This window comes from Fusarium odoratissimum (genome assembly GCF_000260195.1).
Source record: "Fusarium odoratissimum NRRL 54006 unplaced genomic scaffold supercont1.7, whole genome shotgun sequence".
Classification (NCBI taxonomy): Eukaryota; Fungi; Ascomycota; class Sordariomycetes; order Hypocreales; family Nectriaceae; genus Fusarium; species Fusarium odoratissimum.
This window is the reverse complement of record NW_022158693.1, coordinates 719,963-738,432: the sequence shown is the minus strand read 5'-3', so window position 1 is coordinate 738,432 and position 18,470 is coordinate 719,963. Positions and strand designations below refer to the sequence as shown.

At 49.2% G+C, this 18,470-nt stretch overlaps 6 protein-coding genes across 15 annotated transcripts in view; 1 reads left to right on the top strand and 5 right to left on the bottom strand.

Annotated features, from left to right (window-relative positions):
* The window catches only part of FOIG_05526 (uncharacterized protein), a 4,519-nt gene extending 1,214 nt beyond the window's left edge, over positions 1-3,305 (bottom strand). The window contains exons 1-4 of one of the 3 annotated variants that reach the window (XM_031204157.1): positions 3,062-3,305; positions 924-2,933; positions 422-777; positions 34-370 (exon numbers count right to left, since the gene is read on the bottom strand). In XM_031204157.1, the coding sequence (XP_031065986.1) occupies positions 34-370; positions 422-672 (588 nt within the window). In that variant the 5' untranslated portion in view covers positions 673-777; positions 924-2,933; positions 3,062-3,305. The other 2 variants (XM_031204156.1, XM_031204158.1) reach the window with 2 other exon arrangements.
* A 2,429-nt stretch (positions 3,306-5,734) lies between these two features.
* Positions 5,735-6,270, bottom strand: FOIG_05525 (3-isopropylmalate dehydrogenase; the record flags this gene model as incomplete). Its single annotated transcript, XM_031204155.1, has 2 exons — positions 5,735-6,027; positions 6,087-6,270. The coding sequence occupies 2 exons, from the start codon at positions 6,268-6,270 to the stop codon at positions 5,735-5,737; spliced, it is 477 nt and encodes a 158-aa protein (XP_031065984.1).
* A 14-nt stretch (positions 6,271-6,284) lies between these two features.
* FOIG_05524 (3-isopropylmalate dehydrogenase) lies at positions 6,285-6,829 on the bottom strand (the record flags this gene model as incomplete). Its single annotated transcript, XM_031204154.1, has 3 exons — positions 6,285-6,484; positions 6,507-6,765; positions 6,821-6,829. The coding sequence occupies 3 exons, from the start codon at positions 6,827-6,829 to the stop codon at positions 6,285-6,287; spliced, it is 468 nt and encodes a 155-aa protein (XP_031065983.1).
* Positions 6,830-7,335: 506 nt separating this feature from the next.
* Positions 7,336-11,479, bottom strand: FOIG_05523 (uncharacterized protein). Of its 8 annotated transcripts, none has more exons than XM_031204148.1 (4): positions 10,957-11,479; positions 10,131-10,533; positions 7,925-10,024; positions 7,336-7,845 (listed from the first exon to the last, which is right to left on the bottom strand). In XM_031204148.1, the coding sequence occupies exons 2-4, from the start codon at positions 10,154-10,156 to the stop codon at positions 7,644-7,646; spliced, it is 2,328 nt and encodes a 775-aa protein (XP_031065977.1). In that variant the 5' UTR covers positions 10,157-10,533; positions 10,957-11,479; the 3' UTR covers positions 7,336-7,643. The 8 variants fall into 8 exon arrangements, with proteins under 8 accessions (XP_031065977.1, XP_031065980.1, XP_031065979.1 ...); XM_031204149.1 differs by having other exon boundaries at positions 7,513-7,845; positions 10,131-10,541; XM_031204151.1 differs by having other exon boundaries at positions 7,336-10,024.
* FOIG_05522 (uncharacterized protein) lies at positions 11,441-11,647 on the top strand (the record flags this gene model as incomplete). The annotated part of the gene is made up of 1 exon (XM_031204145.1): positions 11,441-11,647. The coding sequence occupies one exon, from the start codon at positions 11,441-11,443 to the stop codon at positions 11,645-11,647; it is 207 nt and encodes a 68-aa protein (XP_031065974.1).
* Positions 11,648-14,825: 3,178 nt separating this feature from the next.
* FOIG_05521 (uncharacterized protein) lies at positions 14,826-18,294 on the bottom strand. Its single transcript, XM_031204144.1, has 5 exons — positions 17,765-18,294; positions 17,562-17,637; positions 17,144-17,492; positions 15,819-17,095; positions 14,826-15,770 (listed from the first exon to the last, which is right to left on the bottom strand). Exons 3-5 carry the CDS (start codon positions 17,394-17,396, stop codon positions 15,471-15,473), a joined length of 1,830 nt encoding a protein of 609 aa, XP_031065973.1. The 5' UTR covers positions 17,397-17,492; positions 17,562-17,637; positions 17,765-18,294; the 3' UTR covers positions 14,826-15,470.
* Between the last annotated feature and the right edge of the window lie 176 nt (positions 18,295-18,470).

Below are 18,470 nucleotides of genomic sequence, written 5' to 3'. Positions count from 1 at the left end.
GACGCTGGTGGTTGTGTATGTCTGAGTGACAACCTCACCGGCGATGGTCTTGGTGACTGTCACGGGGCAGACAGTAGTTCGTGTCCTGTAAACGACATCGGTCTCATGCTTGGTCACATCGGGCTGCTTAACGTGCTCATAGTCGGTAGACTTGACAACGTCGTAGATGACGCTGGTGGTCGTGTAGACCTCGGTAATGACCTCTCCAGCAACAGTCTTGGTCTGGGTCACAGGGCACACTGTTGTTCTGGTAACGTAGTCGACATTAGTGTAGTGCTTGGTGACATCAGGCTCCTTGACTGTGACATCGACAGTCTTGGTCTCAGCAACAACGAGTGTTGAGGTTATGAGCTTGGTCTCACAGTAGGTGCTGTATATGGTTATCATGCTGCAGTCTGTTGGTAGGCTCTGAAAAACTCACGTTCCCTCCTTGTAATGAGTATAGGTGACAGGGCAGACGGTTGTAGTGGTGTAGGTCACGGCGACCTCCTTAACCTCGTGCCCATAGCCGCCCTTCTCTCCATATCCTTCGTCTTGTCCGTACTCGTTCTCGCCAGTCTCGTAGTCTTTTCCGCTCTCATAGTCTGGGCTCTCGTACTCGTCTCCTCCCCGCCGGATGTTGTTAGCCAGGGCCGAGGTGGCCAAGACCAGAAGAGCAGCAGCGAACTTCATGATGAAGAAGGTTGAGAGGATTTATGATATCAACGAAGGTGTTATAAAGCGAGTGCAAGCTATGAGCAAGCGATGGTGATTTGATTGAGCGAAGGTAGAAGTAACCTGAACGAGTTGGTTACTTGTGTATATACAAATCCAATCAAGGCTGATCGAGAAGTGGGAGAGGCTGAGAGATGGATGGAAGAGATGGAAGGAAGAACTGAGAAGGTTGCAGACTTATATCTGTAACTTGTCGAACCAAAACCTACCTTAGATGAGAGAGGTTGGCCGAGTTGGCCTTGACAACCTCCAAACTTTCCAGGCCAAGTCACCCAAGAGACTTCACTTCTCAAACTCCACCCTTGGTTGCATTAGTCTGACTCTACCTGCGAGGGGACGATAACCATCATGAGGGAGGGGTGCGAATATTGGCAAGATGTGATACGGGCATCGTGAGTCCAACCACTGTCAGAGGGATCAGAGGATGTGGCTGGAGCTCACTGGAGCAACCGTGATGCAGGAGGGATGCAATCGAGAGGACTAGCTGGCTAGCAATCGGCTGGGAATGGCAATAGGTTTCCTACAGTGAGAACCTGGGTCGACGGTGAACCAAGAAGTGATGTCAATATCATGCACGGAGGTCAGCAATACTGTGTTGGTTAATGGCCAAGACAATTGGGAGCTCCTTTGCGTAAGGTTTCGAAAGCTCCCCCTAGCTAGGCAGATCCGCAACAGCAGGGCCGAAATGTCGGCCTCCCTCCAAGCTCAACAAAAGATCCTGCCCTTGTCAGTGGATGAGGCTACCAGGTTGTCAGGTTGTGTAAGGCCAGGCCGTATTGACCCGCTTGATTTGGCCATTCACTTAATCAGTTGATCACTGGATCAGCTTGCATTCAGTCTGGGGAACCTAGTAAGACGGGAGACGGCATGAGCAGCTAGAATGAGACCTGGACACGAGGGAACCTGCGATATCTCTGTGTAAAAGACAGCAAATGGCGGGAATAGGGACTGCATCTCAACGGAACTGCGTGGCACTCGGTGACCTATAGCGGCGGGAAGGACAAGCTGGGTCAGAGGAGAGAGACTCGTGTAAACAAAAGAGGCGGAAACAATGCAACTCGGGTTGGATGACAACATCAGCCAGCTTCGACGATGCAGTTGAGCCAAACTCATTCTGCCAATATGCACCTAGCAAAGTATACGGTAACCGAAGCTGAACTATACCAAATCACGATATGAGCGGTTTGTTGTCGATGCAAACTGCAGGACCGGTCACTCCGCTGAAGTTTGATACGCAAATAATCGGCATCTTGGACGTTTAGTGCCCAGCAGCAGCCAACAAACTCTGGAGCCTCTTGGAGCTAGGGCAGTCTGGCGTGAAGGTCCAGGAACCTAGCATCGCTACGTGGACGGGAGTCTTGGCGCCATGTCAGCCATGACACAACAAAGACGCAGAAACCTGCTTGTCGTGATAGCAAAAGATCATGAGTAAGGTGGTTGTGATTAGCATTGTAACCATAGAGATAACTGTAAAGTTAAGGTAGGGTGAGCAGAGGCAGCATGTAATGTCAGCAAGCCTCATTAGGAGAGTTTTCGCTTAACAAGCAGAGACGCCTTGCTTAAGATGGCTAGTGAGGATCGTCCACCCCATATATGTATATGTCGCCAATCGACGATTTGCTCGTGATAGTGAGGCCAAAGAAGTGCCTTGGTTTTGGGGGAGTGGGGTCCCCCGAGCATCTTAGTTGGAGTCTCCGGGGATTTGTTAGTGAATATTCCCGTTGTAACTATGGCATTGCAGACTTGGCAGCCGGATCAATGGGCCGAGAAAAGAGGCGGTCGGGATAAAGAAATGGCCTGGTTTCCTGTGCCATCTTTTCCAATATAGGAATTGTCGAGCGGAGTGGCCAGAGAACCTTAAGCACACCGGGCATCATAACCGCGTTGATATAAGCCACATGTGGTTGCTGTGGCACATGGCTGTTGTGTTAATCGAGACTCCCGGAGTTCGGGAGGCAGATTGAATAAACAAATCCATGGCTGGAAATTGACTGAATGGCTACCTAGAAGTTCACGATACACCACTTGAAGAAAAGAGAACTGGCGGGGGCTTTAAAACTGGTCTTCGCGGTGGCCGGGTTCTACGGCCATGTGGTTCAGAGGTCGGACGGCGAGGACATCGAATGCGGGCGCCTTTTGCAAGCGAAGCACAGCATTTTCGTCGATTGCTGGCCATTACGAGATAGAACTGCGGGTCGGAACCAATGGACATGTCAGGTCTGACAGAGAACGGAGGATTAGCCAAGGACAAGCACGAGCACCCAGTTTGATAGCACAGCATGAGAGAATGCACTCAAGAGCTGCAGCCACCACGCCTTGTGCTTGTGAAAGCCTGTTTTGTTCTCACCTGGTGCCAGATGCATGAGGCAGGGAGGAAGAAGAGCTGTTGGCCATGGAATCAGTGGTTTCTTCCCTGGATGAATCGGTTAATCCAGGTCAACAAGGGAAGGGATAGATGGAGGTCAATGTCGCATCATAACACGGTCCCTAGCGTATCGGTCCCGTGTCATTAGCGCGCACCATAATGAGACGAAACAACCAATGCTGAGCTAGATGCCGCCATAGTTGTCTCGGCGTGCTGTAGTGGTGTGGAGGAATAGGGCGTTGAATACGAGAGAATACTTCCCTTGGAGGGATTGAGTTTTTTGAGTAACAAGAGGGTTAACGGTTGTGGTTGTGGTAGCCTGAGGAACCGAACACCACCTCACTACAATGGTCCAATACCGGCAACTACCAACCCACCTGACTGACTGTTGCCAGTATAAGTCGTAATTTCATCACTCAACCTCGCTATATATCAAAGCCTTTGGTTCAGAAATCTTTCAAATAACAAAAAGCACCAACAGCACCCAAGTAAGGAGAAAAGAGTTACAGGCAGAGACATACTTAGTTTCGGCATTTCGCAGCTCTCAACCCGTACGTGCATGACGCCAAATCAGCCATGATCCAACACTGACGAACCAGCCACCGCTATTCAACTCAGTTATCTGCAGTAAGAAAATATCGGACTGATGCTCTGTGTCTTTGCACACTCGAGTTATACCAAGCTAGTGACCGGAGGGTGAACTTATTTCCTCTCCGGGAATGGTTGCCACGAGGATGAGGCCTTCATGACATCAGATATGAAGAGTATCTTAAAGATCAAAGCTGCTATAACTTAAGCTTGGACACTTCAGCGAAAAAAAATCCCAATACGAAACGAACTAATCAAAATCACAGCAGGTTGCACGGCAATCAAGGTGTGGTGTAGCAGAAGGACTCACTAAAGAGCTGTACCTAGATTGGCGCTCTTCGTATCCTATCCAGGTGGTGTGGTCACTGATGTAGCCTATTCTGCTATATCAGCCACATCTTGCACCTCACGAGTTGCCGATACAACCTCAATAACGCTACGGCAGCTCCTCGAAATCGAACAAAGTCGATCCCGCTCTGTCCGGGCTAAGATCGGCGGGGAAAGTTCTCAGCTGAGCATGGCCAAGCACGTTACTAACAAGTTTACTGTGATTTTTTCCAACTCTTGGACCTTTACTCGACTTTCGTGTCCGCTTGTATCCCAACATGCACGTGTGGGTGTGCCCACTCTGTCGATTAGTAGATAGAGCTACTGCAGTAAGAGCTCAGGTTGTTGTGCTCCATAGACTCATCATTGGCTAGTCTCACATGCCATGCTTTCTTTTCCCCTCCCTCCATACAACTAGCAAATCAGGCACAGCTGAGATGTGTGTACCTTACAGCAGGACGAGAGCACAGACGGAACAGCTCAGGCGTTGTTGTGTTGTATTTGTGCTGCGCTGTGATAGCTGGTCATGTCTCATCACTTGCAGTACGCAAAAACAAGAGGGACATTATGAGGCCCTGAATTGGATAGAGAGAGCATCCCTCTAGCACTGTATCACTCAAAAACAATAGAGTTACCGCCCTAAGACAAGACCCAGTCGTATCATGACTTCTCATGCAAGGCCATGCAGGCTCCACCAATGGTCAACCTCGACACCTTTCTGATATCCATCCCTCCACAGTGACCCATAGCCATATTGAAACGAAACAAAGCGATTTGATGAATTATATCTTTTAAAGTTATAGTATCAGCATAAAGCTTCAAGCTTATTTCCCTCAAGTCTCAAACGTCATGACTTTTTTTTTACTTTTTCCTGCCCCTTGTTAGCCTCCCTCTTTCGATGTCTCTGCCCTTGTATTGAGCTGTTTAGGGATGTCACCAATGTTTGCTAACTTTCTAAACATTGGGGGAAAAGCTTAGCTGACTCTATCTCCCACTGCATTGCTTGTCTCTCGTCAGGCCAAGAACTTCTTACTTCTCTGCTTCTTTCGGTAGTTTCCGTTCCGAGAAATGGTTGCGTTTTGGACCCCAATGTAAAAGCAAACCTCGTGTTGGTGTTGGCAATGACTAAACGCACCAAGTGCAGCAGACTTACATAGAGCAAGGATATGAACTAGCTGCACGTGGAAACTTGTTACTGCATAACCACATGGCCATAAGAAAATAGTTGATTTACATGGGTAGTTTAAACCTGGGCAAGGACTGATCACGATTGACTATGGGGGTGAATGGCCTGTATTCATTCTGCTTACAATATGCATTCCTGCCTTACCACTTATTGAACAGCCTCAGAACACTCGTGATGCATGCATATCCAAGGCTTAGCAAAGCCCTATAGCCTGGGCGTTGTCATACGCTTGACTCACTGGCGATTTTAACCCACCCGTGTCTTGAATTGGAATGACCTTGGCCCTGATGTTATGCCCGTAGCTTCGGGCCATATTCCACGCTGCTCAACATCACCTCTCCAGGGTAGCCATCCTCCATCTTGTATGAGGTATACCCTGCCATGTCACTCTATGTGTGAGTCTCATGACCATAACTTTGGTGTCATTTTACGGTCTCGTATTCATAAGCCATCGCCATGCCATATCGTGAGACAAATGCAATCTGAGGCTTCCATCATGCTTCCCAACCACAAACAGGTCGCTTTTCAACCCAGTGCATATTGAAACTTTCAAGTCACAACCACCAGGGTAACATCCTCTGCAGCAAATCACGCCAATCAGACAACACCCCTTGAGCCTTGAGAATCTTCTTCAGCTCCTCGACAACAGCATCACCAACCACCTCTGTGGTAGCGTTACCACCCAGATCCTTGGTGCGCAGACCACCATCCAGAGCCACATGGACAGCCTCCTCAACACCCTTGGCCTCTTCAGGCAGGTTGAGAGAGTAAGGTTGGAGCATGGCGACGGGCAGGATCGTACCGATGGGGTTGACAATGCCATTGCCAGAGATATCAGGGGCGGAACCTAGTAAACTTAATCAGCTTTCCAAATTTAACAGAACAGGAGAATAAGAGATCACCCACCGTGGATGGGCTCGTAGATACCGTTACATTTGTCCTTTACATCAGGAACACCGCTCAAGCTAGCACTGGGTAGAAGGCCAATTCTGCCAGGAATAATACCAGGCTCATCACTGATGATATCACCAAACAGGTTGCTCGTCACAACAACACCGTTAAGACCAGTATAATTCTTCACCATGATCATAGCAGCGTTGTCAATCAACTGGCGCTCGACCTTAAGATCAGGAACTCCTTCTTAAACGTCTCCGTCATGACCTTTCGCCATAGGCGACTGGTCACAAGCACATTAGCCTTGTCAAGAGACCACACCTTCTTATCGCTGAGATCACGGGCAAGGAATCCAGCGAGACGGGCAACACACTCAACCTCAGCATGGGAGTAAGGCTCAGTGTCCCATGCTGAGCAGTAATTTACACTCACCAAAGTAAATACCACATGTGCGTTCACGGACAATGACGAACGGAGAGGCGTCGACCAGAGAGTCGAACGCGAAGAAATAATGTCGCAGGTCGCCGTATGTGCCCATCCTTTTGCGAAGCTTCAGAAGGCCCTGCTCGGGTCGGAGAGCGCCGGTGCCCCATTCGGGACCGCCGATGGAGCCGAGGAGGACGTCCCCGGCGTCCTTTGCGGCGGCGAGGGTCTCGTTGCCGATAGTGGTACCTTTGGCATCGATGGAGCACTGAGAGAAAATGCCAGACCTGGGTGTGTGCATGCAATGTGTGCTCAGGACTTACACCACCCATGAGATGGTTCTAGAGGTTGAACTTGCCAACGCTGGGCTTGCCATCCTCAAGAGTCTTGAGAACCTGATTGACCAGTCAATTAGTTATTACGCTCTTGCTGTAAGCTGTCGCATGTGTTTCCTTACCGGAATGCCCTCAGCAACAATCTGTTAGTAGTTCGCAGACGTTCAAGCTTTCAACTCCGAAGCTCGGGACCGCAGTGGTCACCAGCGAGCACGACAATGCTGCATTCGACCATTTTGAATTGGTTTTGAAACTATTGAATTAATTGACAATGAGAGGGAAAAGAAGACAAAGAGAAGAATCGATTGTTGGGGCTTGTTTGCTGAACCTCTGTTGCTGCCCCGCATCACCAACATTCTTCCCCGCCATTCCGAGATCGGGGACATAAGCTCCGCAGGCCGGCTTTTGATTGAGTGGTCCGCTCGGGCCTTACGGCAGAGCTAACGGAAGTGGGCATTCACGGCATTGGCCAACGAGAGAAGAGGTCAAGATCATTTTGGGTAGTAATTGGAAGCTCTGGAGTTCTCCATGTTTCGAGGCCTCGATCATAGCTCAGGATTCCTGACTATTCCATTCCTGTTGTAACTATCACGCGTGGACTATATGTTTGCCGTGTTGGCCCCTACATAACCTTGATGGCATGTGCTCACTTAGGTCGTCTTCTAAGCAACTGCGGATTACTTGACCCTGAATGTAATATTTTTGTCTGAAATGCCAATATTTATGTATGTACTCGATCAAATGCATTCGTTATCCAGTACTCCTGTCATCCCGTCTACTCCTTCAAGAAATGCTCATACAACCTGTTGCCTTATCGAAACGCCCTAAATGATTTGCTCGCCAATGGAGACGCTACAGGTACACCTCCCATCAAGTTTCCACGTCCTGTATCTCGCATCCGGCCTCCTCGCATGTTCGGTGTGTTGGCACAGAATGAGCAGACATACACTCTTGGTTGAGTCCTGAGGTCGAGATTGATACACTTTCCGTGGAGCCACATTTCACAGGACTCGCTGCATTGAGTGTCAGCTCCGTTCATGTTAACTCTCCGACAGCCATTTGCTCTGGTGGCCACACTCTGGCAAAACTTACCACTGGATCATGGAGCCGTCCCCCTCGTCAGCCCCCTTTCGGTTACAGAGACATCTGACGTGTCTGTCTGTGATAAGGCTTGACTCGGTAAGGGTCGACGGCGAGTTGCTATCACCTCGAAAAGGACCAAAGTGTCCACCCTGGAACGAACGGTGTTGTCCTCCTTGTCCCATTGGATTCGATCGCTTTCTTCGATCCTCCATGACCTTACGAAGCTCGCTAGCAGCATCCCCAATCTTGTCCTTGCGCTCATACATCATCGTCTCATTCTCACTGTCCGCATCGTGTTGCGATCCTCCAATAGTATCGTGTATACTACTCGTGCTCCTGTCACTAACACTACGTCGCGAAGAGTGAAAGATGGACCCAACCGGTCTCAGGGGATCAGGTAACGCAAAGGACGCATTGAACGAGTTGTTCCTGCTAGGAATAATGATAGGCTCGTCGTCCGAGGATGATTCGTCATCGTCCGAGGGACCCAGGTCTCGTGGTGTTCGACTCCTATCACGAGTGAGTCCTGGATGATTGGCACTGGGCTCCCAGTCCCACTCATTAGGTACGATCGTTGTCTCTGCGCGAGCTCTGCCCCTCGAGTCGATGGTGAATTTCACAGCTGTTCGAATGGATTGGTGTTGTAGTGCTGGCCCCTCAGGGATGGAGGCCAAGCCTGAAAGGCGGTGCTGGCTCTTCATTGGAGACAGCCTTCCGGTTGGTTTGGCCATAGGCCGATTTGGGGGTGCACTGTCGCTATTGGACCCGTTGCTGGCTTGTGAGACTGGCCGGGCCGGTGCAAGTTTGGGTAGCACAGGTCGGTTCTGCGGTTGGGCTCTCTTGCCACGGTTCTCGCTGAAACTCCTACCCATTCCAGGCCGAGGGTTTGCTTTGACAGGGGATGGTGCAAGCGCACGATCCGGTGCCTTTGTAGCCCTCAAGTCCTTCATGCTCGTTGATTGGCGGATGTTTTCACCCAAAGGTGTTCTTGATCTCGATTGGAAAATCGTGGCTTCAGCGGAGCCAGCCTGTGTCACTGGGATGAGAGCAGGGTTATCCAAAACAGAATTGTGTGGAGGTTCAAACAGCAATCCTGGGTTTACTCCATTCATGGACTGTCCAAGTCCAAAAGGGTCATCTAGAGGAGTGGAAAGGGCAGCAGACATGGCAGCACTTGCTGTAGTAGCACCTGCCGAGCCCATAGGCTTTGGGGCAAGAGGACGGTCACGTTGCATCGTTTGCATAGGGTCTGAACCTGCGGAAGCGAATGGTGCATTAGGGTCTTGAAAGAGTGGTACCTCGCTATTCCAGTCGAAGGAACCTGTGTGGCGGTGATGACCATGCTGGACAGGTGTCGTCTGAAAGACATTGGAAGGCGATGCACTAAAGTCAAAGTCCATACCCATCGAAGGATCCCAGAAAGTGTTAGGTGTGGCAGCAGGTGCTGTCATGGGATATGCAAACATGTCACCAGAGGAAGCCATCAAGGCAGCAATATCATGTTGCTGTTGTTGTTGAGAGTTGCCAGTGAAGTCGGGCTGGCCGAAGTACTGATCATTTTGCATATTGAGCTTGTCGGCGAGCTTCCGCGCTCCCCTACGTCCAGTGGGTGGGGGTGTCGCTGTCTGCGAAGGCTCTGCACCCTGAACTCCGGCTTTCCTAGCCTTCTTGGAGGATTGAGGGTGTTTGGCCGGATCAGGACTGGGCAGGGGTGTTGTATCGGTTATATATTCTTGAGGTACGGTTACTGAATTCGGGGATGAGGCCAAGCGACGTGATGGCTCGACTGGCGGCAGTGGTAGATTTTGGTTCGAAAAGTGATTCACATGAGTTGCAATTTCAGCAGCAAAAGTGTCGTTGGATAGTAGCCTCTTGTGCTTGCTGGAAGGTGTGGCAGCACGAAAGTCAACGAAAGAATTTTGAGATCCACGGAGATTTCCAGGAGTCGAGTTGAACACGGAATATTCTTCAGCAAAATGCGGAGTCCAACCCCCAGCGTCGGTGAGTGAACCTTGCCCGGGTTTGGGGGTTTCGAAAACGGGACTGGGAAAGGTGTCGGAGACAGGTGTTTCTGCAGAAGTTGGAGGGCGGTAGTTCGAATTGGCAAAACTGTACGAACCCGGATTGGTCAGTGAATTTAATACGGATGCCATGTTGATGATAGATCGGTTGATGAGAAGGGGAAGAATCGGGCAATGCTGTGAATTGAGCTTGCCTTGAAGCCAGTTGATCCCCGCTCATAGCAACTCTAATTGCTTATCATAAAGGCCAACTCAGTTGCAGGCCGAGGGGATGCTTCGAGTTCGAGGTTGATGATGTGCACGGTCGGTCACGTTGCCGTAATAGAGCACTAGCAAGAGCTAAAGTTTATGCAAAAAGCTGAAGAATCGTACTCGAGAAAAGTGTGAAACAATAAAACAAGGTCGAAAGATTGCAGTTCGTTGATCGGGATCGTGTCAGGTAGAGTGTCGAGCTCGGCGTGGGCAGGCTGTGACAGGTAGAGAAAGATAGAGAGAGAAAGTCTATTTAGATGTCGCAGGTCGGTCGGTGCTCGTGGGTCATTATACAAGGTCGTAAACGATCATGGAAGGACGGAAGAAAGGCATTAAGGTCTAAGACTGTTTTGCTTGGACAAGCATGATTGTAAGCCACTGATGATAAAAAGAGCAAATGTGGTGCAAAGGGAGGAATGAAGTCGGAATGGAATACGGGATGGATAGGTAAGCCCCGATAAAAAAAGAGGAGGGGCAGGGAAGAAGGACCAGGTTAAAGAAAGGGAGACGACAGTTAAAGCAGGGAGAAAAATAGAAACCCCCGCCAAATGACGCCAGAGCAAACGAATAAATAGAAAGAAAGATAAATCGTTTGAGCCTAGAGATTGAGACTGGGCTTGTGTCTTGTCTCGTTGCCAATGGAGATAGAGAATGGATGGATGTTGAGAGGGATGATGGAGCTGCATGTTGATGGGGATACCGAGGCCAGAGCTGAACAGATGCAGAACTAAAAACAGATAATAGAGTAGACTATCAGATTACCCGTACCTTGACTTCCGTTAAACAGAATTATTTCATCGGTTCGCAGATTCGTCTCGTCTCGTCTCGCCTCGTCTTGTATCGTTCCGTCTCGAGTCTTCTCCTTCTCAACTCTCGTATGTGATGATGTCGTGATCTTGCGGGTGCCGACGTCGAGGATACCCTCTTCAGTTTAGGCAGAAGAAGGTTGAAGCGGTCCGTTCGTTTGCTCGCTTCGAGTCGGTAAATTCTCGATGGGAATGGATTGGATGGATTGGATAGGATAAGACTGCACGGGACGGATGCAGTGGATACAGTACGTGCCCGACCTTCCTATTTACAACCTACCTACCTGCACCTGAGCTGAACTCTCCAGTTGAGCTGAGCTGTTTGCAGACGGGAACTAGGTACTGTATATCTCGTGGTACAGAAAGAGAGAAAACACAAACAACTGGGAGACAGATACAAGAACCAGATAGGGCTGAGCAAATAAAAGCTATGAACATTGATTAAAATGAATCTACAACGTCGAGATCACAGGCTTGGTGGCGCATCAGCGCCTCTTCCTCCTCAACTTAGCCGTTGTTGGGCAACCGCCGGTAACGCTCTTCAGGGGGCTTCAGTGCGCTACGGACCTCTGCTAGCCAACCGCTGGAACAGACCTAGACTAGAAGAGGCACTGCCCGAAGCCAACGGCTCAGCTCGTGGGCTGAGAAGATAACAAGAACACTAACTATTTAGGTATTCAATGCGATGGCAGTTGGATCTGTCATTGAGTGTTGCTATGCTCCAAAGTAAACTGTTACTGTTTAATCTTGGGTTGTGATGAGCTCAGCAGATGAGGAGAGTTGTAATAAAACTATCTCATCATGGTTGCACGCTTTGACTCCCGTCATAGGTATTTAGCTACCTAAGATAGGCGATACATCCCGATATGCTTTGATAGTATATGAATCCGCGGAACGCCGTATTGACTGATCATGATGATGATGATTATTATGACAAGGACAAGTTTCCCCCTCAAATATGGATGGTTACATGTATGTAAAAGGCAACTGACCACAGTTCTCCAACCATGAAATACAAATACCCTGTAACTGCATCTCTCACCGACTGCTGACAGCCAACCAACAAGTTCCCGAAACCACAATCAGCTCACCACTTTGTCATCACCGGCTATTGCTAACTGCCAGCCAAAGAAAACTGATTCAGCCGCATGTCTTGAAAGGGCAGTAATCAACTGGGCAAGTCTGTCTTGAGACGTGGGCATCAGGCCCAGACGTTGCTTGAGAAACAGGTCGTGTATCACGTCACATGTTGAGACTTGTCAATAATTAAGAGAAGTATCCAGGGCCTGGTGGCTTTGCACTCGTCATCATTATCTGGTTGTCGGGGCTCTTTCATACTAGTCGGGGAGCCGGCGACTTTATAGGTTGTCAATATTTTCTTTTTTAAGCCTCATGTCCATGGTACTCAAGTTATTCCTCCAATTACTTTATTTATAGGGTATGGGCCATATGATGCAATATTGTCTGCTAAGTTTCTCCTGTTTCGTCGAAAAGGAACATCCTGAGGTGGCTCAATATCCATCGGGGATAGTATGGACATACCACTGTCCGGCTTATGTACCTCCAGCTTCACATGTAACTGATGAGTGAGTGAGACATTGACTTAGCAATTCTCGTGGCTGCTTCTTAGAGCCGCCAGGAGTCATGATATCAGCAACTTTCTTTATTAATAAGGTTTGAACGGGACGGAATCGAACGGTAAAGTCTGTGAATAGTAACAAACTCAATACGAGTAAACTATGGACACTCCTATAGCAGGCGCGGAAGTATTGACTCAGCAATCACAATGAAACTTGGGATGTTTTGAGAGTTTCATAGATGTTACTCACCACTTTCTCAGGCACAATCGCAATACTTATGCAACTTGATTCTACGACATCACTCGGCATTTGTCTTTTATACATGTTCTCTGAAGTTTAGATGACTTTCACGTGCCTCTCACGGTGAACCCGCTTCTCAATTCCAGCCAGATGGTAAGGTGAAGAACCACAGCGGCTCATGATTGGCCGCCCACGATCGACAAGATGGTGTGTGTCTTCTGGAAATAGACCTTTCTCGACCGGGGTTTTAAGTGCTTGCATTTCCATTTCACCGGACATTCCAACTTTATTCAGTCATTCTGCTATTGTCTTTCTCACGTGTTCTGATAAGTATATGTTTTCTAACTGCAAGTATCTTCCTGTGCTTTTGCTTCGTATCACGAGATCCCACAAATGGTGGACCTCTTACACATATATTTGTCAGTTTCTCAATTCATCATAGTCTCTTTACAAGCGAGGTTATCGCGACTTAGACGGAGTCTGCCGTGAACATCTACCGAGAGCCAAATCTGTCCTCTTATCCGAACAAACGTGCACCGATGCCTGCAGTATAAAATATTGTGTGTATATGTGGTCTTTGCGCATCACATCACCCTGATGAACATAACCCCCGTATAACACAACTGCCTTGCCTTATACGACACTATGCCACTACCGTCTATCAACTTTATTCACCCCCGGCCGGCTTAAACGTTTCCTCCATCCGGATGCCGCTCCCCGAACCGGCCCCATCCGGAGTCTCCTCCGCCAACGCATGAATATGGGAGATTAAGCATTTGTTTCGTCCCTCCTCTATTCACACCTTCACGCCCCCACGATCGAGAGTCCTGTCTCTTGTCAACACCCGTTTTGCCTCAATACAAAAAATCTGTTAATTACAAGGATAAAATGCTTGTTGACTGCCGGGAATGGCCTTGCTCGTTGACGATGCATTGTTCAATTCCCAGCCTCGCTTCGTCTGCCCCCGCAAAGCGAGAGATGGCTTGACAAAAGTTTAACTGACAGTTCAGGGTTCAAAAGTGACTAAAGTACGTTTCAGAAGCGAGGAGTAAATTTATTGAGAGACCCACGCGCTTGTTGTGTTGTGTTGCGTCGGCCAAGTTACGAAATCCACACCGAATTGTTCCGCCTGAGACTTGTACCAGTCAATTAACGCTGTATTATGTTTCCATTACGAGTATCCGTGCAAACACTGGGTTCATGACCCTGGCTCTTCTCGGCCTCGGGTACCTGTATCAGAACCTGCCAAGTCATCCTGATGCTGATGCTGTCACGTCAATAGCAGAAACAACATGTGACGATATCTTCCGTTTCCTCAATGCATCAAACTGTGCCTCTTCTCGCTTAGCTTCAGTATAATATTACAAGAAATATGTTAAGAAACATCACCCAATTCGCCTACCTGAAGTGTACTTGGTAGCTAGCACATACCAATTTCTGCAAAGTCCCCCTCGCAAGGCTCGCATATGAGTTCCTGAAACGGAATCTGGCTGCCTTGGCTAGAGTTGCTAGACCATTGGCACGATCAACAAGGGATCTCCGCTTCCCGCTCACAGACTTGTCAGCCTTGGTTACTCAAGATCTCGTCCAATTAACGATATAACGGAAAACACCAAACATTCTCCCCAGCGTTGCAGTACTCCCCTGGGAGTGGCAGAACACTTGCCGATCTCCCCTGGCCAAAAGATCCCTGTCCTTAACAGCCATCACTTATACTGCTACTCTCTCTTCCTCCAAGACGAATAATGCCCTATCAAGAACCGCCGAGCATCCTGCCAGCCCCTTGTGGTGCCACTTTTCCTTCTGCAAAGCAACATTGCATAGTTGCAGCGGGCTGACAAGCCAGTCCTTGTGCTGTAATTAATTCATGTCACATCGTGCTTTTCGCCCTCGAAACAAAACGGATCCGACGATCCTTTTTCATAAGGCGTTTCACGGAGACTTCCGTTTGTCGCTGTCAAGTACAGAGCAGAAGTCTCCGCCACTCATGTGAGCCAAGGTGCAGACAAAATCGAGAGTGCAAAATCAATAACAGTGATATTGGGTGACCGTTGCGTAGCTATTTCTATCTATGTAAATCCATGCCTTCGACTTCGACTGGCCAGCAGCATCGTCCATCTTGCTCGTTTCATTCATCAGGCTCTTCCCTAGAGGAAGGCTCCCAATCCTAAACCGACCATTCTATCTAGTGCAGTAAAAGCAAAAACTCCTGGGTATCTCTCAAAGTGAGCAGATGTAGAAAAAGAAAGAAAAAGAAGATAAAAAATAAAAGAAGAAGTAAGAAAATGATATAGTGCATCCTCCACTTTTTTTCCCTGGTTCCCTTTCTGACATGTACTTTTTCCAAATTTCCCCCAGCTTCAAGTATGGGATGGCCTCGTCCATGTGGTGATCCCTTTCGAAACTGGTCGGTTCCTCCTCCTAAACAGCATAAGCAGGCCCCCAGAGGCAAGACAAGGAACAGAAATTAAACAGAAAACTTTAAGCACAGGGATCAACAAACTTATCCCTGGCTTCAACTGGTATCAAACATCATCTCAAGATCTTTTCGTAACGTAACGAGTGTGGTGCCATCCACGACAATACATGTGCTGTCGTGGTACGGCGGAAATCAAAAGGAAAAAGTCTAAACTGTAAAAAGCAGAGTCGTATCGAGTTAAATCATGTTCGGAAATGGCTCAGTCGTAAGGACGTTTCCAGACATCGGATCAATGGTGTAGTGCTCCTGGGGAGCGAGAACAGAGGTGACTTGAGGGTGAGACGTGATCTGGGACATAGTAGAGGGTCTAGGCGTAGTGGCAAGCTCCATCGAGGAGGCAGGCATCTGGGGCGTCATGGGTCGTTGATGTTGAACTTCAGTCTTGGGCTTTGCCATGGTCGACATGGCCAGCGCCCTGGCGTTGCTGCTTTCGCGGCGACGCTTAGGTGTATCTTTCACCTTGAGATGTGTGTGACACTAGATATTGTTAGTCAAGGCCCCTCTTGGTGGGTTAGTCCGACTTACCTTGTACGCGTGTCTGAACCAGGTGGTTCCCTTCTTCTTGCTGCTGACAAGGGCAATCCACTGCTCGCAGCTACCACAGAGACCCTCCCAAACATCAGGGTTTCCATCCATGCGTCGCTTTTGTTGGGGTTCCTGGAACGAGCTTCCGGTGGCGGCGCTAATGCCGTGAGAGAAAGACTTGTCATACCAGAAGGCAGAGTTCTTCAGCACGAGCCATCGTCCAGGCTTGCAGATTCCACACCAGCCCTCTCGCTTGTTGCCGTGACCTCGAACCCATCTAGGGGTGTAAAGGTCGCCTTCAAATCGCAACTCCTGCTCGCGGGGGATCATATCGGGATCCTCGGGGTTCATGTCCTCAGGAGGTGGAGGGATCTGCTCTTCTCGGAGAGCCGCGTACAGCTCAGGAGGGTCAGAAAGGTCGGTGTAGTGACCGTTGAGGCAAGCGGCATCTCCGTTGCTCTGAAGCATTCTGAAAAGACCGTGAGACAGAAGTGGCTGAGGCGGGGCGAAATGGTTGACGTCGGTTTGCCAAGGCTGCTGCTGGGCCATCTGAGATGGAAGCTGAGTCGGAAGCAACATGCTGTTTCTCTGGTAGACGGGGGTGCTGGGAACAACGAAAGGTGCTTGTTGCATGGCCTGGAGGTTGCCATAGTTGAGAGGCAGAGGAGTGGCACCGATGGCAGGAGAAGAGTGGCCGGAGTACATGTGCTGGTGGCTGTTGTAGACATCCGGGCAAGCATGGTAAACGTACTGGGCAGGCTTGCGGCTCGCCGAGGTGTTGTAAGTACCAGTAGACCATCGCTTGAGTCTTGGCCCCTCGACGCTGTAGGGAGCAGATCGAACATTGCTGGGTCGAGGAGACGGAGAAGCACCGCGGCCACGACTCTGAGTCCTCACAAGGTCGGTCCTCGACTGAGGAGTCATTCGCGGCGAGGCAACGGGCGAAAGCTGGGTGGAAGACATCATGGAAGTGCGGTTAGAAGGAGGTGGATAGTCAGAGCTGAAGGAGGGCGCCTCAGAGAGCGCTGCCGAGAAATCATCGAGAGGCATGTCGGAGAAGGCCCCAGAAGTGGACATAGAAAAGGAAGAACCGGACATTCGACGCTGTTTTGAACCATCATCAATGGCCATCAGATCTTCCTCGACAAGTGTTCCCTGCTTCAGGTCAAGAACAGGGATGGCTTCATCGGTTGTGAAAGAGCTCATTCCCATGGTCATATCGTAGTCCATGCCGTGAAGATCAAATTGATCTTCGACTTGCTTTTCCATCCACGATGCTATTTCAAATTAGTTTGAGTGATATCATGGGGCTCGATTTTACTTACAGTTATCCATAGTTGTAGGAGGGTAAAAGTCTTGATGCATAGATCCGGGACGTGACATGGTCTCACTGGGGGTTTGCTGGAATGAAACTGAAGATGAGTCCCAAGATGGTACTGATGAGAAGTTCTCGGCACCGCAGAAAGAGAATCCCTGATAGATGGGCATAGGGCGAGGCTTAGACTGAGTAGCTGGTGTTGACCACATCTCGTCCGAGCCCAGCACGGATTCGTTTTCGATAAATTCGTTTGAGTTCATGTTGATTATAGGCGTAGGCCTAGATAGGTATGCAAGCCAGCTGTATAAATACTATCACAGATAGAAAAGAAAAGTTGAGTGTCAACTTTGGTGTTGCTGCGTGAATAAAGTGTAAGTATTTCGTGCATATGGCTCAAAGGAAGGACAAGAAAGTATGAAGCATACAGGTAGGGTGGTGGTAAAAGCAGGAGCCCAAGAGTCCTTACAGGAGCGAGCCGTTAAACTATTATGCAGAATCTATCTGGCAAGGGCAGGGTGGTGTCAGCATGAATTCTCGATGAGATGGTGGACGATCATGGCAAACTGGCAAGCCCAGGTCCACATCATATCTGGATCTTCGGGAGTGCCGCGGGACATCTCGAGCTTACCTGGTCAACTAAGAGAGCAATGGCCAAGTCGAATGTGGGAGTAATTTCCGGGCAGTCGACACGCGTTGTAAGGAATGGATGTGTTGTAAGGAACGATCACAGTCGATTTGGGGATGTCAGGCGGTTAGGGTATAGTAATATGTACTATCGAGTAAACAGGATCCCTTGGACTGATGACAGCGGAGACTGACGCGTAGAGAGTGAATCGGTTGTTTGTCTTTTGTAAAGGAAAGTGGCGTAGTTGGTTTAAGCCCTGTATATGAAGGAAAGGATAGCTAGACCTGGACTTGGATAGCGGTGGGTGGGCTTGCTATATTATACGGTTTGATGACATGCAAGTGTTTGTGTTAAGGAATGACTGGAGACAAAATGGACGAACAAAGTTAATGAGCTGGTAGATTTGCGGAAGAAGCGAAAGGGTAGCGGAGCCGGAACCTGGAGGTATAAGAGAAGACGTGTACGATGGGCAAGAGGCATCATCCATGGAGGCAAGGAAGCTCCGCAAGTCAGGGACGGTCACCAGGGGAGAGGTTTGGATAGACGGGAGGGGCTGGACCGAGTGGATTCCAACACGCAACACAGACCGATCTATGAACTGGTACAAAAGAAAGCGGATACATAGCAGAGGAGGGGGCTATCCGGTGCAAAACAGAGTCGCAGCGCTCCTGGGATAGGATGGGGCCTAGCAGGTTGCGAGTACAGTAGG

Bases quoted from the DNA above. Each gene is read 5' to 3' on its own strand.
- FOIG_05523 (XM_031204146.1), bottom strand. From the start codon at position 10,068: ATGGCATCCGTATTAAATTCACTGACCAATCCGGGTTCGTACAGTTTT. The intron at 7,846-7,924 runs GTAAGTTTTGCC...CACTCAATGCAG, and splicing joins GACGGCTCCATGATCCAGTG to CGAGTCCTGTGAAATGTGGC.
- FOIG_05521 (XM_031204144.1), bottom strand. From the start codon at position 17,396: ATGAACTCAAACGAATTTATCGAAAACGAATCCGTGCTGGGCTCGGAC. The intron at 17,096-17,143 runs GTAAGTAAAATC...AATTTGAAATAG, and splicing joins TCCTACAACTATGGATAACT to CATCGTGGATGGAAAAGCAA. The intron at 15,771-15,818 runs GTAAGTCGGACT...AACAATATCTAG, and splicing joins GGTTCAGACACGCGTACAAG to TGTCACACACATCTCAAGGT.